Source organism: Genypterus blacodes, unplaced genomic scaffold (assembly GCF_046128005.1).
Source record: "Genypterus blacodes isolate CSIRO-AG114 ecotype Tasmania unplaced genomic scaffold, CSIRO-AGI_Gbla_v1 ptg000095l_1, whole genome shotgun sequence".
NCBI classification, from domain to species: Eukaryota; Metazoa; Chordata; class Actinopteri; order Ophidiiformes; family Ophidiidae; genus Genypterus; species Genypterus blacodes.
In genome coordinates this window covers 41610-58621 of record NW_027466899.1, presented here as the reverse complement: position 1 = coordinate 58621, position 17012 = coordinate 41610, and the positions used below count along the sequence as shown (strand labels likewise).

General features: G+C 48.8%; 1 protein-coding gene across 1 annotated transcript; it reads right to left on the bottom strand.

Annotated features, from left to right (window-relative positions):
• Positions 1-15: 15 nt before the first annotated feature.
• Positions 16-16987, bottom strand: LOC143007895 (zinc finger MYM-type protein 4-like). The gene is made up of 28 exons (XM_076159390.1): positions 16356-16987; positions 13417-14023; positions 13251-13318; positions 12860-13006; positions 11958-12021; positions 11050-11285; positions 10803-10927; positions 10422-10659; positions 10104-10319; positions 9775-9925; positions 9289-9404; positions 8882-9178; positions 8528-8678; positions 8231-8406; positions 7936-8119; positions 7527-7684; positions 7288-7426; positions 4927-5072; positions 4724-4838; positions 4307-4618; positions 4093-4169; positions 3880-4009; positions 3609-3760; positions 3332-3446; positions 2995-3243; positions 2793-2904; positions 2630-2698; positions 16-2276 (listed from the first exon to the last, which is right to left on the bottom strand). The coding sequence occupies exons 1-28, from the start codon at positions 16395-16397 to the stop codon at positions 2117-2119; spliced, it is 4752 nt and encodes a 1583-aa protein (XP_076015505.1). The 5' UTR covers positions 16398-16987; the 3' UTR covers positions 16-2116.
• Positions 16988-17012: the final 25 nt, after the last annotated feature.

Sequence of the window (17012 nt, the reverse complement as noted above, 5' to 3'; positions counted from 1 at the left end):
ATTAGATCATATAAAAACATTTTTATTTAAGGTGGAAGCAGGAACCATGGCAGTGAGTAACAGGCGTCTCCGCTCATGATGAGACAGGAAACAGTCTTATGAAGGTTTATGAGTGTGGACCTTCAGCATGTACAAACATCTGTGTGTGGCATGAAAAAGGGCATGCTGGGACTGAAGGGTAGCTCTGAACTGGCACCGTGTGTGTGTGTGTGTGTGTGTGTGTGTAAAGTCACCAAGAGTATTTACAAGCTGAATACAAAAGTAGTTTCAGTTTTAAGACTAAATACAGAGAAACACCAGACGAAAGCACTCATTACCACTGAGGTCATCAAATATCTCCCACATTCAGACACAAAATGGCCGCTTCCCTCTCAGTCTCCTGCTGATCACATTGTCACACCTGCACTTTCTCACTTGACTTCACAGTGGGGAGCCAAAGCAAACAGAGGAGGAAGAACACACATCCTCTCATGAGTCTCTTGTCTCTCATAATCAATCATCTTCCTCCTGGTTTCCATTCATCAGCTCACGTTTTGTGCTGTGGACGTGATAAACGCGCCGCTTTCCCAGAACACAACGAGGCCGAGCGCCAATCGCGAGCACGCCAACGGGAATAGCAATGAAACGGAGACGACGGAAGCCCCGTAAAGAAGCGAGTAAGGCCACATGGAGTCAAGAACAAAACATCACAACATCAGACATGAGACACTTGAGTTTCCTCCGTCCATACAAAAAGAGCTCTACTGATAAGTTTGTTTAGAGAGATATTCAATCAGATATTGGCAAAAAAATCTGGGGCCGTCTTCACAAAGCATCTCACGGCTCCACAGTCCAGAATGGAGCCTTACGGATCGACTGAACTCGTGGAAAAACCTCGAAAACCCGGCTGTGCATGAGGTCAGAGGTTTCCGTGGATCTTTAAACGAGGTGTAGGGAATCTAACTGCCTGTATCTCTGCACTGCTGAGGGAACGACCGGGATCCATACGAGGCTCCGTTCAGGTGACACCAGGAAGCTACAGCTTACTAGGTGAGAGGTCACCTCACAGCGACCTTTACTCTCATGGTACTATGTTCAATGGAAAAGGTCCATTTAGTTTAGGATTGCGTTTAAGATTGGGGGGCATTCCAGCTGCTTAGTGAAGAACTGTTGAGAGGAGAGATGCTGTGTGAGTGTGTGTGTGTGAGTGTGTGGGAGGGAGTGGCTCAGTGGGTAGTGCTTCCTCCGCCGTAGTGCTTCCGCTTGGGAACCGGAGGGTTGCCGGTTCGAGCCCCTGCCGAGGTGCCCCTGAGCAATGCACCGAACCCTCAATTGCTCCCCCCTCTGCGAAGGGTGGTAATGTAATGTAAGTCGCTTTGGATAAAAGCGTCTGCCAAATGATCGTAATGTAATGTGTGTGTGTGTGTGTGAGTGCCATCACCGATCCAGTGTTTATGTAACTGACCAACGCTACACTGGCCTCTGTGTGTGAGGAACTGAATCACACACATACACACACACACACTGCTGACAACAAAACGTGTCATTGTTCTCAACACGGTCGCTGAGCTGGAATCGGGTTTGTCGCCGTCGATCCTAATCGCCACAATAAGGGAGTGGATAAAGGAAACCTTCCGTGTAGCAAAGCGCCGATGCAAAGCAGGTCCACGTCCGTACGCTCAGACTGTGGGCGTGGCCTGATGGTCCACAGCTCAGACTGTGGGCGTGGCCTGATGGTCCACAGCTCAGACTGTGGGCGTGGCCTGATGGTCCACAGCTCAGAATGTGGGCGTGGCCTGATCCACATCAGCGCTGGACTACAACACTGAGCAGGTTTGTGAACATCTAATCAGACCGTGACTGAAGAAGAAGATGATGTCAACATGAACTCTGCAGCACTGATGTTTACATATTTGACCGCCTTGGTTGATTGTAAAGCGTTTGTGCGGAGAGGAAACGTCTGCTGAGGTAACCCAATACAACTTTACCCACAAGGCCTTTCACTTAGTCTCTGTGAAAGAGTCCTCCCCTCACGTTCGCTCTCACGGGGTCCATACACTCGCTCCCCGTTTCCTCTCTGCGGCCCCGACGCTTGGCGACGAAGGCCGGGTCCTCCTTATCCTCGTCCTCGTCGCCGTCATTTCTTCTCAGTCGCGGCTAACGACGACGACGCCACCGCCTGCCGCCGTGTGGTTTGTTGGGGAACCTCCCGGGGAACCTCTCGGACCGCCAGGATGCGTGTGAGCATGCTCTGCAGCGTGCTGCGCTCCAGCGGCTGTGACGTGTACCAGTGCGGACTGTCAGGGGAACAAAGGGAACAAGGGAACAAGGGATCAAGGGAACAGGAGGTTCACTAAAGATCAGGCTCTTATTCTGCTTCATGCATTCTTTGATATATTTACTTAGTTGTATGTATGTATGCATCTGACATAGAAGTAAGTGTGTGTGTGTGTGTGTGTGTGTGTATGTGTGTATGTGTGTATGTGTGTATGTGTGTGTGTACAGGCCCTGGACCCAACGACCACCTGAAGACGTCTTGTTGCCCTTCTGAAGGATTTGTAATTTGTGGCGTTTGTTTGTATTCATTTTGGTCGCTGATGATTGAGATGAACCCCCACAGTTGTGCTGATATCACATGATGACCTCTGACCTGTGTGTGTGGACGTTCTTTTCTGGCTGGAGGTAAAACACGTCAGTCCTCTTCTTCGCCGTCTCCGGGCTGATGAAGAAGAAGAGGATGGAGAAGACTAAAGGTTTATGAGTTTTAGTCTAAAAGTGTGTGTGTGTGTGTGTGTGTGTGTGTGTGTGCTCACCATCTGGACAGGTAGAACTCGTACAGTCTGACAGGGCAGTGCAGAGGGTTGGTGGTGTTCTCTGGTATCTCCATGTCGCCCTTGTCCTCTTCCTGTCGCCTCCTGATTCGCTCTGGAAACAAAACAAAAACAACAACAAAATGAAAACAGTGACAAACTAATTCCCGTCCACAAATAATGACTCAACCCTTATGTTTCCCACCTGAAACATCCTGCCTGAGCTTGCTCCTCTGGTAGCGGAGGTAGTGCACCTTGCCCGTCCGGGTGCAAGCTTTGACGTGGCGGACGAAGTCGCTGAAGCCGAGGTTCTGGTGCTGAGCCGGCGTGGTGAAGCCGAAGTTCTTGGTGCAGAAGAAGAGCAGCGTGTTGAGCAGCACGATGGGCGAGTAGGCGCCCAGCTGCTTACACTCCCACAGGTAGGACTCCTCAACGCGGGAGGAAACCGCGCCCCCTGGAGGAGGAAGCAGGAAGAAGAGATCCAACACAACATCGTCATCACATACCTGCTGATCCAAAACACCAAAGGTGGGCGAGCTCACCGGCAGGCAGGAGTTTAGGCTTCCAGTGTTGCAGCATCCCACTGATCTCCGTGGCAAACTGACTGTACAGCTCATCGGTGAAGATGTTCTCTATGCGTCCCTTTATGAACAGATGCTGGAGACGAGACGGAGACACAGGAGGAGAAAAGAGGACACCAGGAGACATGTTTCGTATTTACAGGCAGATTCTTCTGAGTTTAAATGATGTCAGAGATCTCCAACATTCATCTCCGACATAAGATTTAAGTTCCCTTTGCGTCCGTCTGCAGGAGCTCACCTGCTGGATCCCCAGGCACAGGTAGAAGATGCTGTCCGGGCTGTAAGTTTCTCCGTTGGGCCGGCGCACCTCCCGGATGAAGCGGGACAAAGCAAAGCTCAGCTCGGCAGAGTCGCACTGAAGCACGTCCTCCTTGTAGCACACAGAAGAAGCTGAGGGGGCAAAACAAAGGAATCAGGACCTCTAAATGTGTAGAGAGAGAGAGAGAGAGAGAGAGGGAGAGGGAGAGAGAGAGAGAGAGAGAGAAGCAGAGAGCTGAGCTGAGCCTCACAGTCGTGCGGTTGTCTGTTGTGTTGTTGGACCCAGCTCCTCCAGGCACTGACCCCGTACAGGTGGATCAGTTTGGACTGGGAAGGAGGCGTCACGGCGCCGCGGTCCACTGAAACGGTTCGTCTGCGGCCCTGGATGGAGGGAGGACAGACAGGACAGATGCAGGCACATGTGGCACACGCTAACAACAGAGGATTCATCTGAGGAATCCTACCCGCTTCCGTCCGGAGGAACCTTCTCTGGGCCTCTTCACTCCTCGCTGTGGAGTCGACGCCTTCTGATCCAGCCACTCTACAAAAACAGGGTGTGTGTGTGTGTGTGTGTGTGTGTGTGTGTGTGTGTTGATTAAGTTGCAATTTTCCGTATTGATGCAGCCCATGAGAGATCTGACATGGTTAACAGTGGACCTGTATTGGATCTGGTCTCACCAAGAGGGAAGTCAGACTCCAGGTCCATCATGGGGGAGGAGGGGGCTTGAGGCTCCTCCCTGCTGGGCGGTGGCTCCTCCTCCTGCCCTCTGCTCTCTTCTGTCTGAGCTGTAACTTGGTGACCTTCAGGTGACCCCGTGCTGCCCTCTGTGTGTGTGATCGCCGCAGGCCCGGTCGGCTCTGTGCTGCCCCCTGCTGCAGCAGGCGGGTCGGGTCCCAGCACGCCTCCTTCAATTGGAGTCCCCTTCTCTTGGCTGATGGACCGGGGGCTCACCTCCGACTGTGTGACCCCGCTGGAGGAGCTGCCCTGATCTTTGTCACACACACACACACACACACACACACACAAGTAAGTAATGGTCAGTATGCAGATAGAAAGGAAACATGGATGCCATTCTGCTTCTTCCAACACCTCACCTGCATAAGAAACAGGCAGATCCAGTTTCGCTTCCTTCACAGCCGAGGGCTCTGATTGGACAGCTGCATCTTTCACTTCCTTTTCCTGTGGTGGGATCAGGATGGGCACCGGAAGCTGGAAAAGCAGTCAGCGTTTCTTTACAAATGTTTATATCTTCTTTTTTCATTGGAACATAAAGTGTGTGCAATGTAAGGGCACGTACAGGCACGGGCATCGCCATGGGAACAGGCGTGTGCTGGGAGAACATGTTCATAGGCACTGGGATGAAGACCGGCACTGGGATTGGGACCATTATCACCTTCACCCTCTCCCCTCCCGATGATGAAGACTCTGAGAGCTGAGACAGATCTGAAGGAAGGAGAGAGGAAGAGGAAGGAGGGAGAGGAGAGGAGAGAGGAAGGAGGGAGGGGAGAGAGGAAGGAGGGAGACGAGGAGAGAGGGAGAGGAGGGGATTTAGGAATGAAGAAACATTTGAGGGGGGGGGGGAGTCTTTGTCACCATGGTGATTTGATTATTTAGTGAACAATTTGATGGAAGAGAAAAATTAAATTCCACCACAATTTGGCTCGATTGTGTTGAAAAACTTAATTGAACTTTTATTTTTTATTAGTGGCCTACAAAGAACATGAAACACTCCAAACCAGGATGTCAATGTAGAAGCATAAAGGAAGAATGATGACTTCACCGCATCCTGTCTGTCTGTCTGTCTGTCTAAAGCACTGAGTAGAGCAGAATGAGGAAGAACACACAGAAACACCCACCCAAACAGACATGAAAGTGTTTGACAAACTAAAAATTTATTTATACTTTTTCATTTAACAAAACAACGGACTTCATCTGTGACGGACAAACAGCAGCCACCCTGGGTTCATCACTTCATCACCAAAGGGATTTTAGAAATGTATAAGAAAACTTTAAGTAATACACATTTGAGTCAGTCCATGAGAGTAAATGTGATCTTGTCCTAGTGTATGATGTCATGATTAAAAACAGCAGCAATAACAGTCAGCTCGTCTTCACAACATGCAGGAATACGAAAAAACCTGCCGTGGCCTCGCCCATGAAGCCGTGAAGGCAACACGGCTTCGGGCTGGTATGTGGAGAGAAACCGATGAGAAAGAAAAGATTATGTCAGTTTATGTAACCTTAACTTTCCCCTTAACTGTCACGTTATCAGTCCCGCAGCTTTAATACACCAAATAATGACTATGGGAAGATGCCGAGCCAAAGGATCAGAAATACTGTCATCTCTCTTGTTTCTGGTTTAAAAAAAAGCACAAACAGCCCTGGAGGAGAAACCCGACGGTCCGCCGCACACGTCCAGTCCTCCTGCCGCCTCCCTGAGAGTGCGGCGGCGGCGGCGGCGGCTCACACACTGCTGGTCGCACCGGCACACGGCTGCACATCAGGAGGCTGTGGAGAGAAAAACTCGGGTGACACACTCGACCCTTTTAAGAAGTCAGTTAAATATAAAATGACTGGTTTGTTATTGTGAGCGACTCTAATTAAAAGCCGAATGACACAAACGCACAAAAGTGACTGTGTATCTATAAAGCTTTGCGATTTTGAGGTTTTCTTTTTATCTTGGAGGATTTCTCACCTTGTGCTTCCAGTTCGAGGGCGGTTTTGTAGAGGAGTTTGGTGTGGTAGAGCTCAAAGCAGGGCACAGGACAGAGGCTGGGCTCTCCTGAACACGACTTACAGTAATACAAAGTCTGATTCTTGCACGTGTTCCCTGCCGAGTGCTGCGCCTCTCCTCTCTCCTCATTTTCTTCATCTACAGAGTTCGTCCTATTCGCCTCCTGCTCCTCTTGGCCCGTGTTCTTCTCTTGCTCCTTCTGTTCTCCCTCCATCCTCCTCTTCTTCTTTCTCCCTTCCTCTTCCTCCTCTACTCGCTTTCTCTTATAATTTGAGCAGACCTTGCAGTCAGACCTGCCACTCTCCTTTTTGCCCAGGAAGTGACGTCCGGTGAGGCGCGAGGGAACGCCATCGCACGGCGGCTCCTCCTTAACCTTGGGTGAAGACGTTGTAGATGTGGACGCTTCAGCAGACGGAGGGTCGGTCTGTGTGCAGCTATCGAGCAGCGCTGGTGCAGTCGTTGAAACAGATTGCAATGAGCAATGAATCAATGAATGAATAAATGGATGGAGAGAAGCTGTGAAGGAAATGTGACAAAACCTACGACACACAAACCAAAGCCTGGAAGAAGCTCACTATGTTTGAGTGTAAAGTAGCTGAGGGCAGCTTCCTGTCAGTGACTGAACTTCAGAGTGAAGCAGTTGAATTACTGACTCTTAAAAGAAGCTATTTTATAATATTTGCTTCTTGGGGCAGGCACCTACTGATGCATAGACAGGGTATAGAATTCTAATCAATAATTCTATACAAATGTCTAAAAATAATCGGATCTGAGTGCTGAAGCAGTTTGTAGACTAAGAGTTTGTAGATGCTGTAAGTCTAAACTATTCCACACCGAGTGATTATGGGACAAAGACCCATAACACAGATTCCATCCACATGTATGAAGAAGAAAGAAGGTTTGTGTGTAAGTTTTTGCTGTTACCTGCAGTTTGAGTGGAGGCTGTGGGCGGCTTGCACAGGGTCTCCTGGTCCATAGTGAAGGGGCGGCACAGAACCGACTTGTTCTTCATTTGACGTCGACGGGGCATGGGCACACGCATGCTGTCAGTCTGGGTGCTCGCCTGGACGTAAACAAAAGATACAACAAGGACCGATGTGACTCAAGTCTCAGCTTTGATCATACCGACACACATCTGGCGGGAACAAACACACAGCACTCACGTGGTCTAAGTTCTTTCCATCCCTGGTCAGGGTTGGGACTGCACCTGTCAGAGCGCCATCGGCTGACAGGTTGGGCTGAGTGGCAGAGCCGTTGGCCAGTGAGACGATGTCAGCTATGACAGGATTCATCTTTGAGGAGTGGTAGGGTTGGGCTGGAGCTGGAGGGAGAGGGAGAGGGAGAGGGAGAGGGAGAGGGAGAGGGAGAGAGAGAGAGAGGGAGAGAGTTGTACATTTTAATAGCAACCACCAGTAAGAATCCGGTGGTTTCATTAAAATTGCAAAAAAAAAGTGTTGAAGGGCTCAATCCCATTTTTTTATTTTTCCGTTTTCATACACAGACGACACAGTGGAACGTAGAGTTAGAGCCTTGAAGTCAAAGCGCTGAGTCATGTATAACACTCGGATGTACCGTATGGCGTCACTGGTGCTGCTCCGCCGTCCGTCCCGTTGCTGTTGACGCGCTGGTTGGTCTCAAAGTGGAGGAGGCAGTACTGCAGCAGGCAGGGCATGGCACAGAAGTTGCGGGCCGAACCCAAACACTGCAGCTTTTCAGTCATGTAGCTCTGTTTCCTGCAGCTGTCGCATCGACCCATCTGAAAGAGAGATGCGGAGGACGAGATGGTGAAGACAAGGAGGACGTTTTCTGAGCTGTAACTAAAATGTCCTTTTGATGAGCAGCGGAGGGATCTGCAGTCTGTCCTCACCCCGTAGTAGAGCACAGTGTACTGGGACATGCAGTGGGGTCTACAGAACGCCTCCATCCTGCCTCCATAGTGGCTGCGCAGCATCTTCTGCCTGATGCCGTTGCAGTAGGTGCACGGATTCCATTCGTGGTCCTTGTTCCGGGACGTCAGGTCGTGTTTGAAGAGAAGCTTACAGTCTGAAAAATGACAATAAATAAATAAATGAATGAATGAATGCGATTCTAACATTCTACATTTCCAATTAGATACAGGAACAAACACAATGAAGACTGTGATGCCGGGAGGAAGGAGACTCACTTTCACTGCAGAAGGTCACGTCCTGCTGGTTGTAGTTGATGACCTCATAAATGACCTTGTCCACTTTGCAGTACTCGCAAAAGCCCAGGATGTTTTTCTGGGTTTTGTACTGCTCGCTGCACGCCTTAGAGCAGAACATCGATATGCGACCCTGCGGACAAACGCTACAACCATTAGAATCAACTATTTCTAATGTCATGTCAAGGTTAAGTGAGCTTTGAGTTTGAATGAAGCAGCTTAAAGGTACGGTAGAGTCAAAACCAAGTCATTCAAAGAGGAGGAAGGACTTAGGACTGTAACTCCGTAGATTGTCTGTGTACTGTGTGTGTGTGAGTGTGTGTGTGTGCTTCTTACGTGTTGACTGAACAGCAGTGGCTTGGTGCTGAAGTGTTTGCTGCACTGATGGCAGGTGAGTCTGGAGGCGTCCTGGGCTCCGGCCTCTGCTGGCTTCAGGGACGCTGCTTTGGCCTGCAGCTGCCCGGGGGCCGACGGGGAGGACTGGGTCTGGGGAGGAGGCACCAGAGGAGGCACGGACGTGTGGCTGGGATGGTGGCCCGGGTGAGGTACTGGACCGGCACCGGCTGAAGGTCCCGGTCTGGGGGCTCTGAGAGAGGTCGGCCCGTTGGTCACATCTGGCGGAGGGCCCATTTTCTGCACGACAAAGAAACGGTACGTTAAAGTACAATTCAATTCAATGTCTACCAAAACAAATAAAAATGATAGACCTTTATAGTGGAATGAGTGTGTGTATGGAACGTTACCCTGTAAGTGGACACGCAGTCGTAGGAGCAGAAGTTCCGGATGGTGCCGTCTACCATGGCCAGATGATACTGAGGAACAGCGCTGACCTTACACTGGCAGCAGGGGAATGCAGTCCCTGTGATGAAGAGGATGACAGAGCAGAATCTACATCAGCTTTCATCTTAGTCCACCTATGATGTCAGTTTATAGAACACTAATGTCTGTAATCATTCTAAACATAATGAAGGAAAACAAATCAGTCCATTGATTAATCCGACATCATAACTGATCAATGGCTCCTGTATTCATGTATCAGTAGTAGTAATGAGCAGACGGTCGTCAACGGATTCATGTTGACCTCAATTCAGGACGTTTTCATTTCCATTTCAGGCCATTTTCTATCTGACATACCATAAATGGATGAAATGAGTTTCCCCTCATCAATCTAAATATAACACTGATCTAGATCGGCATGAACCAACAGAAGCACCGCCGTGCAGCCTCACCACTGAGCATGTGTGGAGACGGTCGAGTCTGTTCCACACAAGTCAGCGAGCAGTAGAGCTGAACTTTGCCCTTTAGGTCCAGTTCCATTGTCGTGGTGGAAACCGGAACCATCTTGTGACAGTTGGCGCAATCAGTCATCTTTTTACTGGTCTGCATGAAGAAGAAGGAAGAAAGAAGAAGAAAGAAATAGAAGAAGAAGAAGAGGAAGAAGAAGCAACTCACTTACTACTGCATTGTGAAAAAATACAATGAGTGTTTGCGTCTTAACGACACATTTGTGAAGTGGATATTGATCACGGAATCATGAAAGAAGCAGGCCAGCTCCTACCTGTTTGTAGGTGCCGATGCAGGTGGGACTGCAGAAGTTGAGCTGCGTCTTTTCAATGGACAGCGTGTGACAGGAGCCCGATTTGCTGTTGCAATACAGGCCGCAGCCCTCGCAGCAGTTCATGGCCAGCTGCCGCATTTTGCGCCACGTCTGGAAACAGGCGTCACTACAGAGTCTGTGCAGGCGACCTTGATGGGTGACCTCGTGCTCGATCGGCTGAGAGATGATAAGAACGCAGAGAAGTTAGTTAGTTACTATAAAGATACTTCTGTGTCTGTCTGTGATGTTGTGTTGTGTGGCGTCAGCAGAGACACTTACTCTGTTGGTGACCCTGCACACGCTGCAGCAGGGCTTCTCCGGCGGCCTCGGAACAGGTTTCTCCGGTTGCTTCTCTGGCTTCTTCTCTTCTAGTTTCTCCGGCCATTTCTCGGGCTTCTTCTTGTCAACTTGCTTCTTCTTGTGTCTGAAGAGGGACAGACAGAACTGGCCACAGAAGTGCATGTAGGTGTGGTCGTCTAGTGGAATCGCAATCATATCCTTAGGCTGCATGATCTCCCTGCAGAGAACACAGTTGATGAATAAAAACACAAACTACAACACAAAGCCATTTTAAAAATCTCTTGACAAAGCCAAAGCACACATGAAGTATGTGTGACAGTATGACATACAGCATACTCATGCCCCGGTGCCATGACGCACCTGTTACATTGGAAACAGCATCGAGTCTTGCAAGATGGAGGCAGATGTCCAGTCAGACAGACAGTGGAGCAGAAGAGCTGCGTGGAGCCTTTCCTCTGGAAGGCCGTCTGGCCTTTAAGCAGAACCTAAAGGTAAAATGAGGGAGAAATATCATAAGGAACTCATTCCCTCAATTTAAGTGTATTCTCTCTCTCTGACATATTCCTGTATTAAATGAATATCCACTCAAAATGAATTCCAAGCGTACCTTAGAGCAGCCACTGCAGCGGACGCTCCCGGCCACAGGAGGGTGAGGCGGGCGAGGAGGCACTGTACCCAGAGCTTGTAGTGAAGTTGGAGGCGGAGCTGGAGGCCTGACGGAGAGGGGAGCCATAGCTTGGAGAACAGCTCCTCTGCCAGGGATAAAGATGGCCGTAGCAGCTGGGGCTGGGGCTGGGACTGCTGCTGCTGCTGCTGCTGCTGCTGCTGCTGCTGGCACTTGAGCTGACAACAAAAGAAACATTTAAAGAGACGTGACGACTTGTATTTAAACATGCAGAGCAGTTCTCCATCCTCACTGGGCCAGCATGTGGAGCTCCAACCTCCCTCAACATATAAGGCTCAGCTTCTTCTCTGCAGCTGTGAGTGCTGGACCCTGACCTTCACCTGACCTTCACCTTACAGACGTATCTGGGTGGGTGCTACACCTGAATGCTGCATGCAGTAGTAAACACCAACCAGCACAAGCGTGTTACAAACAAGCATCTGTATGGGAGGTAACCAAGGGTGAGTGAGAGGATAGCAGCAGAGAATGAGGCTGGCCAGAGGCAGCAGGAGCTCCCGGCCAGCAGACTGGTGTGAGGGGAGCCGACACATGGGCATCGTTTACCGGGGGTCCCATAGCAACTTATAAAACCATAACATCGGCTTTAAAAAGTGTCAGATTTGCCTGCCGTATCCAACTAGAGCACCACCGCAAAACATCCTCACTGGGACTGTAGCCATCTTACCTTCAAGCTGACCATTGCATTATAATATTTAGATCACAAAGTGGCAGGAAATTGAATGTCCCCACATGAGGACAGCAGGCTCATAAGGTTTTTGAATGTGTCATTGGGTGAACGGTGAATTCAGATTGGCCCACGTGGGAAAAACAATTCAACAAGTGCATCTCACCTGGAGGGGAGACAAAGGTGCTGGCTCCACCAACAGAGTAGACCGAGCTGATCCTCAGCTCCTCCTGGAATGACCACAAAGAAGAAATCACTTTTAGGTTACATGTTAGAGTAGTGCATCAGATTTGAGAGAATTGGAGAGAATTGGAGAGGGGGGGGGAGAGAGAGAGAGAGAGAGGTAGGTAGACTTCAGCAGCATTACATTAAAACATGCAAGAATAAATGAAAACACGACACAGTGGTAAATAAATAAAAACAGTAATAATAATAATAATAATAAAAAATGGAATCAAGTAGTAAAAATGCTAAATATGGATAAAAGGACAGAAAGAATGTCTGGGACCTGAACAAGAGTGTTCTCTATCAGACTGTGGTGAGTTATAAGGGACATGGCAGCCGGCAGGAAGGATCTCCTGTATCGATCGTTGTGACAGCGAAGCCGGATCAGCCTCTTAGAGAAGGAGCTCCGCTGTCTGTCCAGTAGGTGATGGTTACAATTGTAGTTGTAACTTATACTTGAGCCTTAATTGGTGGATTAGGTCACGCTGAAGGCTTAGGGAAATGGAATTTCTGGATCTTGGCCACAGACCAAGGAACTATGAGTGTTTCCATTCAAACACAGGAATGAAAATCCTATCACCACCAGCTGAGTATTAACTTCTGAACTTTAAGAACATTTGATGAAACATGTGAAACAAGATGACAAACACTTTGTCATAATAACTGTGTTCTGTTCAGATGTGACAGCACTCTGGTGTTCAGGTCCAAATGCTCATTGGCACAACAAAATACATAACGGACAGAAACACGGAAAGGTACTTTGTGCAGAAGACATCACACTGACAATCAGCAATAAGCCCAACAGATCATTATTCACTGGTTGATTCACAATCACAACCGTACCTCCTGCTCCAGTTCCTCTTTGATGTGCTTGCTGGAGGTCTGAGGCAGCATGGCAGCCTCGTAGCCCTCGTCAATGGGCTCATCTTTAATTTTGACACTGGGAGACAAGGGCAGATTACTGTCCTCTGTGGGAGCTCGCGCCGATCTCTGGGGGAAATAACAAAGAAAAAAGTGCCGACGATCAATCAGTGAACATGGTGCTCAAAAAGATTGAAAGACTTTAGATTTACTTGACAAGATGTAACTGCATTTATCCCTGCGGTTACAATATCCAAGTTAGAGACATTTCAACATGTGCTGATGTGCAACCAGAGTCATGTTCTCCTTTCACACTGTTTTCTAGGTTAGTTTACTGAGGCCATAACTCTCACATGAGTCACGTTTCCTTCACCTTTGAGACGCCCACCTCTCCCTGCTGGCTGTCTTCTGTCTCCTCTGCCTGGGTCAAGGGGGCTCCATCTGACAGGAACCAAGAAAAGAAGAGTTGAACTTCACTGTGTGCCCTGACCAGCACTGTCGGGTGAAGTGAGTGTCATTCCTGCCACTTCCATCCTTACCTCGGCTGTTCTCGGGTGTGTTGTCCCGGGAAGAGTGGGAGGTATTGGCAGACCCACTGCTCCCTTCCTGCTCCGCTTCCTCGGGCCCTTTAGGCTCCTTAGCAAAGGCGTTCACCTGCATTGCCATGTTCTTGACTTCTAGCTGTCTTTTCCTCTTTGCTTTGCCAACTTCAACATCCTCCAGCGTGCCCATTGGCAGGGCAAAGTGCCAGTCTTCGTCCTCTTCCTCTACCCCAAATGAAGGCAGGCCATCTTGTGCATCATCACATGCGGCCCCTCCACTTCTTCTTCCTTCTCCTCCACTGAGTCCAATGGGAAAAGAGGAGGGCTGATCAGGTGTCGGTGAGGGGACAAGACGAGGTAATGAAGACTCTTCCGTCCCCTCGTCCATCGGTTCTTCTTGCCTGCTGCTGTTGCTATTCTCCTCCTCCTCTTCTTCTACTGGTTCGGTTTCACCCTTTCCTGGCGTTTCCTCTGCTTCCTTTGTCTCGTCTTGGTCGCCACTCTTGGGTGAGTTCACAGAGCCCCTGGAGGAGTCAGCAGAGGAGTCAGCGAAGTCTCCCAGCCCCATAACTTCATCAAATACCCTGGACAGGTGCTCATCGTGCTGCATGAGAAACAGAAAGCTTTTTTTAAAAGGAGGTTTCAAGGCAAAGCAACCTTAGCTCACTGACAACACATCAAATCCATTGTTTGAACAGCGTCCGCGATGGAATGTATGGGTAATTTGAACAATTGATCTTCGAGTGCTTCTACAAATGTTTCCACAACTTCTGTACATACTTTGTTTTTCAGAAAACCAACTGATCTGTCAACATCTTGTGGGAATATTGATTTGTGGAGGAATATTTTTTAGATGCTGAACACTTCCTGCCCATGCATAGTAAAGTCTTACAGGCTTCAAATGCCACTCAACATGCTCATCATAAACTTGCACAAGAATATGGAAACATCAGAAACGCTTCATAGTGGCTTTACACCTGAGACCGAGGACGTCAAACGGTTTTAGATATGGTACATGTATGTGGGTATGTATGTGGGAGGCAGTAGTCGAGTGGGTAGAGCTCCCGCTTAAGAACCGCAGGGTTGCCGGTTCGAGTCCCTGCCGAGGTGCCCCTGAACAAGGCACCGAACCCTCAATTGCTCCCCCCTCTGCGAAGGGTGGTAATGTAATGTAAGTCGCTTTGGATAAAAGCGTCTGCCAAATGATCGTAATGTAATGTAATGTAATGTAATGTACAAATTGACAGAGCGAATGCTTACGCGCACAAATTTACAGTTTATTTCCAAGTTCCACATAAGGGATAACATAGTCATAGGGCAACTTAACCACTATCAATTGCACAACAGTCCCGAAACAATGCAGGAACAGTGCAGAAGGAGCTGAGTACAAGTAAATACTGATCATGATTCAAACAAGCACTGCCACTATAGTGAAATAGACACACAAAAGGTAAATATGTGAAGAGTGCACAGAAATACAGGCATTAAGGTCGTAGTAGTGTTCTGGCAAGGCACAGAGAGAGTTACAGTAGAGCTTCCTCGCATAGTCAGCCAGGCCACAATGGCATCCAGGGAGTTTGTCAGTGTGAGTAGCCATATGTGACGATTATGCATCATTCATGAATAAATTCAATAAATCATTGTACCTAGGAAGCAAAATAAACACAGTGCCACAAACCGTTTTCATCCAGCAACCTTGTTTTCGACAAAAGCTGAACCCTTGCCCCACCTTCCGGTCAGACGGGGGTACTGCAGGGAAGGGTCCCCTGCAGTACACTCGTATGACCAGCAGGTGCCTCAGGTGGTCGCCTGAATGTTACAGAGACGAATATTAATCCACATAAACCTGAAAGCTTCAATGTTTCCACAGGGCTTACTCTCCACATCGCTGAACACATCAGCCGGTTGTTCTGACCTGAGCTGCTAGTAGGCAGCACCATTTCAACATCACAACTAGACCTTCGGGCTAAATAGGTACATGACGGACATAAACACTAACATAGACGCATTGTTTCATTGATAATTTCTTAGACACATTGATAGTTTCATTCACTTGCCATTCTTTGTCCAGATGCCACAGCACCATTGTTGTCGTAAAAACACTTGGCTACTGGAAATAGTGACCAGCAGGTGGCCCTCGCGTACCACTGAGGCCTCCAGAAATTAAGCAATTTTCACACAAGCGGGTGCAACGCCTGAATCCAAAAATGACAGCAACACCTCTCCGTTACCACCATCACACAACAACAACAATATTAGACAATAAAGCATCAATCTTCACAGTCACTGAAACCTCAAAGGATGTGGAACGTGAACGCATCATCGTGGCTCTGGAGGCACTGTTCTTCCAAACCGGGTCACATTTGTAGCTCAGGGTAACACAGAAAAAACACAATGTGTTCTTATATAACGGTCCATTAATACACTGGTGTAGCCACGTAGTAGTCGCTGCAATAAGATAAAGTGTTTGTGGTTGAGGTCCTGACGTATACATGTTGTTGGAGTTATCTAGATTGCAACATTCAACCTAAACTGAATGTCCACTTTCTGCATTGTTGCAGCCCCCCTTCTTCCCCGTGCAGGAGCTTCGTGGAAACAGCAGCAAACTGGGACAAAAAGTTGTAAAGCCGAATTATGAGAAGCTCCTGTAATTCATAAAACAAGTTAGACTATATATATGTGTTTGCTGGTTCGTAATTTGTTGCTATTTTAGCGAAATTGAGGCCGGACAAGTGACCAGCATCAACACTAAACAGTAGCGAGCTAGCTACACGGTTGGAGGCTAGCTAGGTGGCTACGTGTTAGCACAGATAAGCACATCTCACTGGGAGTTCGACACGTGAAACCCCGCACAGTGTGTCTAAATGAGCCCGGCGAGCCGCGGACCGGTCGGGATGCACGCTGCAAAAGTGGGCGACTGGTTTGCGTTTTCTTACCTTTAACCGTTTGCTCCTAAAATCCTCGGAGTCCGCCGCCATGTTTTTTGATTCTGTAGCAGGCACCGCGCTCTCAGGCTCTCAGACGCCCACCCGCCTCTCGGGCTCCGTGCTGTGGATGCGAGAGGAGGCAGAGAGGATGGCAGCACCGAAGGGACGGTCCACACGACCGGCTTCACGAGAGGGGACCGTATCCACACCTGTACGACCCCATTTGAGCTACCTGTCGGGCTGCCAGAGGACGAACTAGTGCGGACATGAACTCTCTTCTTCCACACAAGAGTAGCCTCTCTGCTCCCGCTGCCTGTGGACATCTGAACAACGGACACGGATCTTTTTTTTATACATTTTCCAGTCCGTCTTTAGTGACATTTCATATTTTATTACCACTGACCATCACTATTTCTCAGACTTCTACATTTAGGAAGTTTTGGGACACATCCCCCCCCCCCCCCCCATAGTCACTGCGTGTCCTGTCAGTGGAGCTGTCAAGTGGCGGTACTTTCCTTATATCTTGAGATTCATAAACATTCAAAAACATTTCGATCACACCTGTGATGACTACATAATTTAGTGTGAAACGTCCAGTGTTTGAGTTTACACATGCCATCAAAATAACAACGAAATGTCGCATCTTTGCAGACTCGTTGTGTTCAA

Coding starts and splice junctions, on each gene's coding strand:
- LOC143007895 (XM_076159390.1), bottom strand. CDS start 16,397: ATGGCGGCGGACTCCGAGGATTTTAGGAGCAAACGGTTAAAG. Junction 10,320..10,421: donor TGTGCAGGGTCACCAACAGA/GTAAGTGTCTCT, acceptor ATCATCTCTCAG/CCGATCGAGCACGAGGTCAC. Junction 4,010..4,092: donor GTTCCTCCGGACGGAAGCGG/GTAGGATTCCTC, acceptor CCCTCCATCCAG/GGCCGCAGACGAACCGTTTC.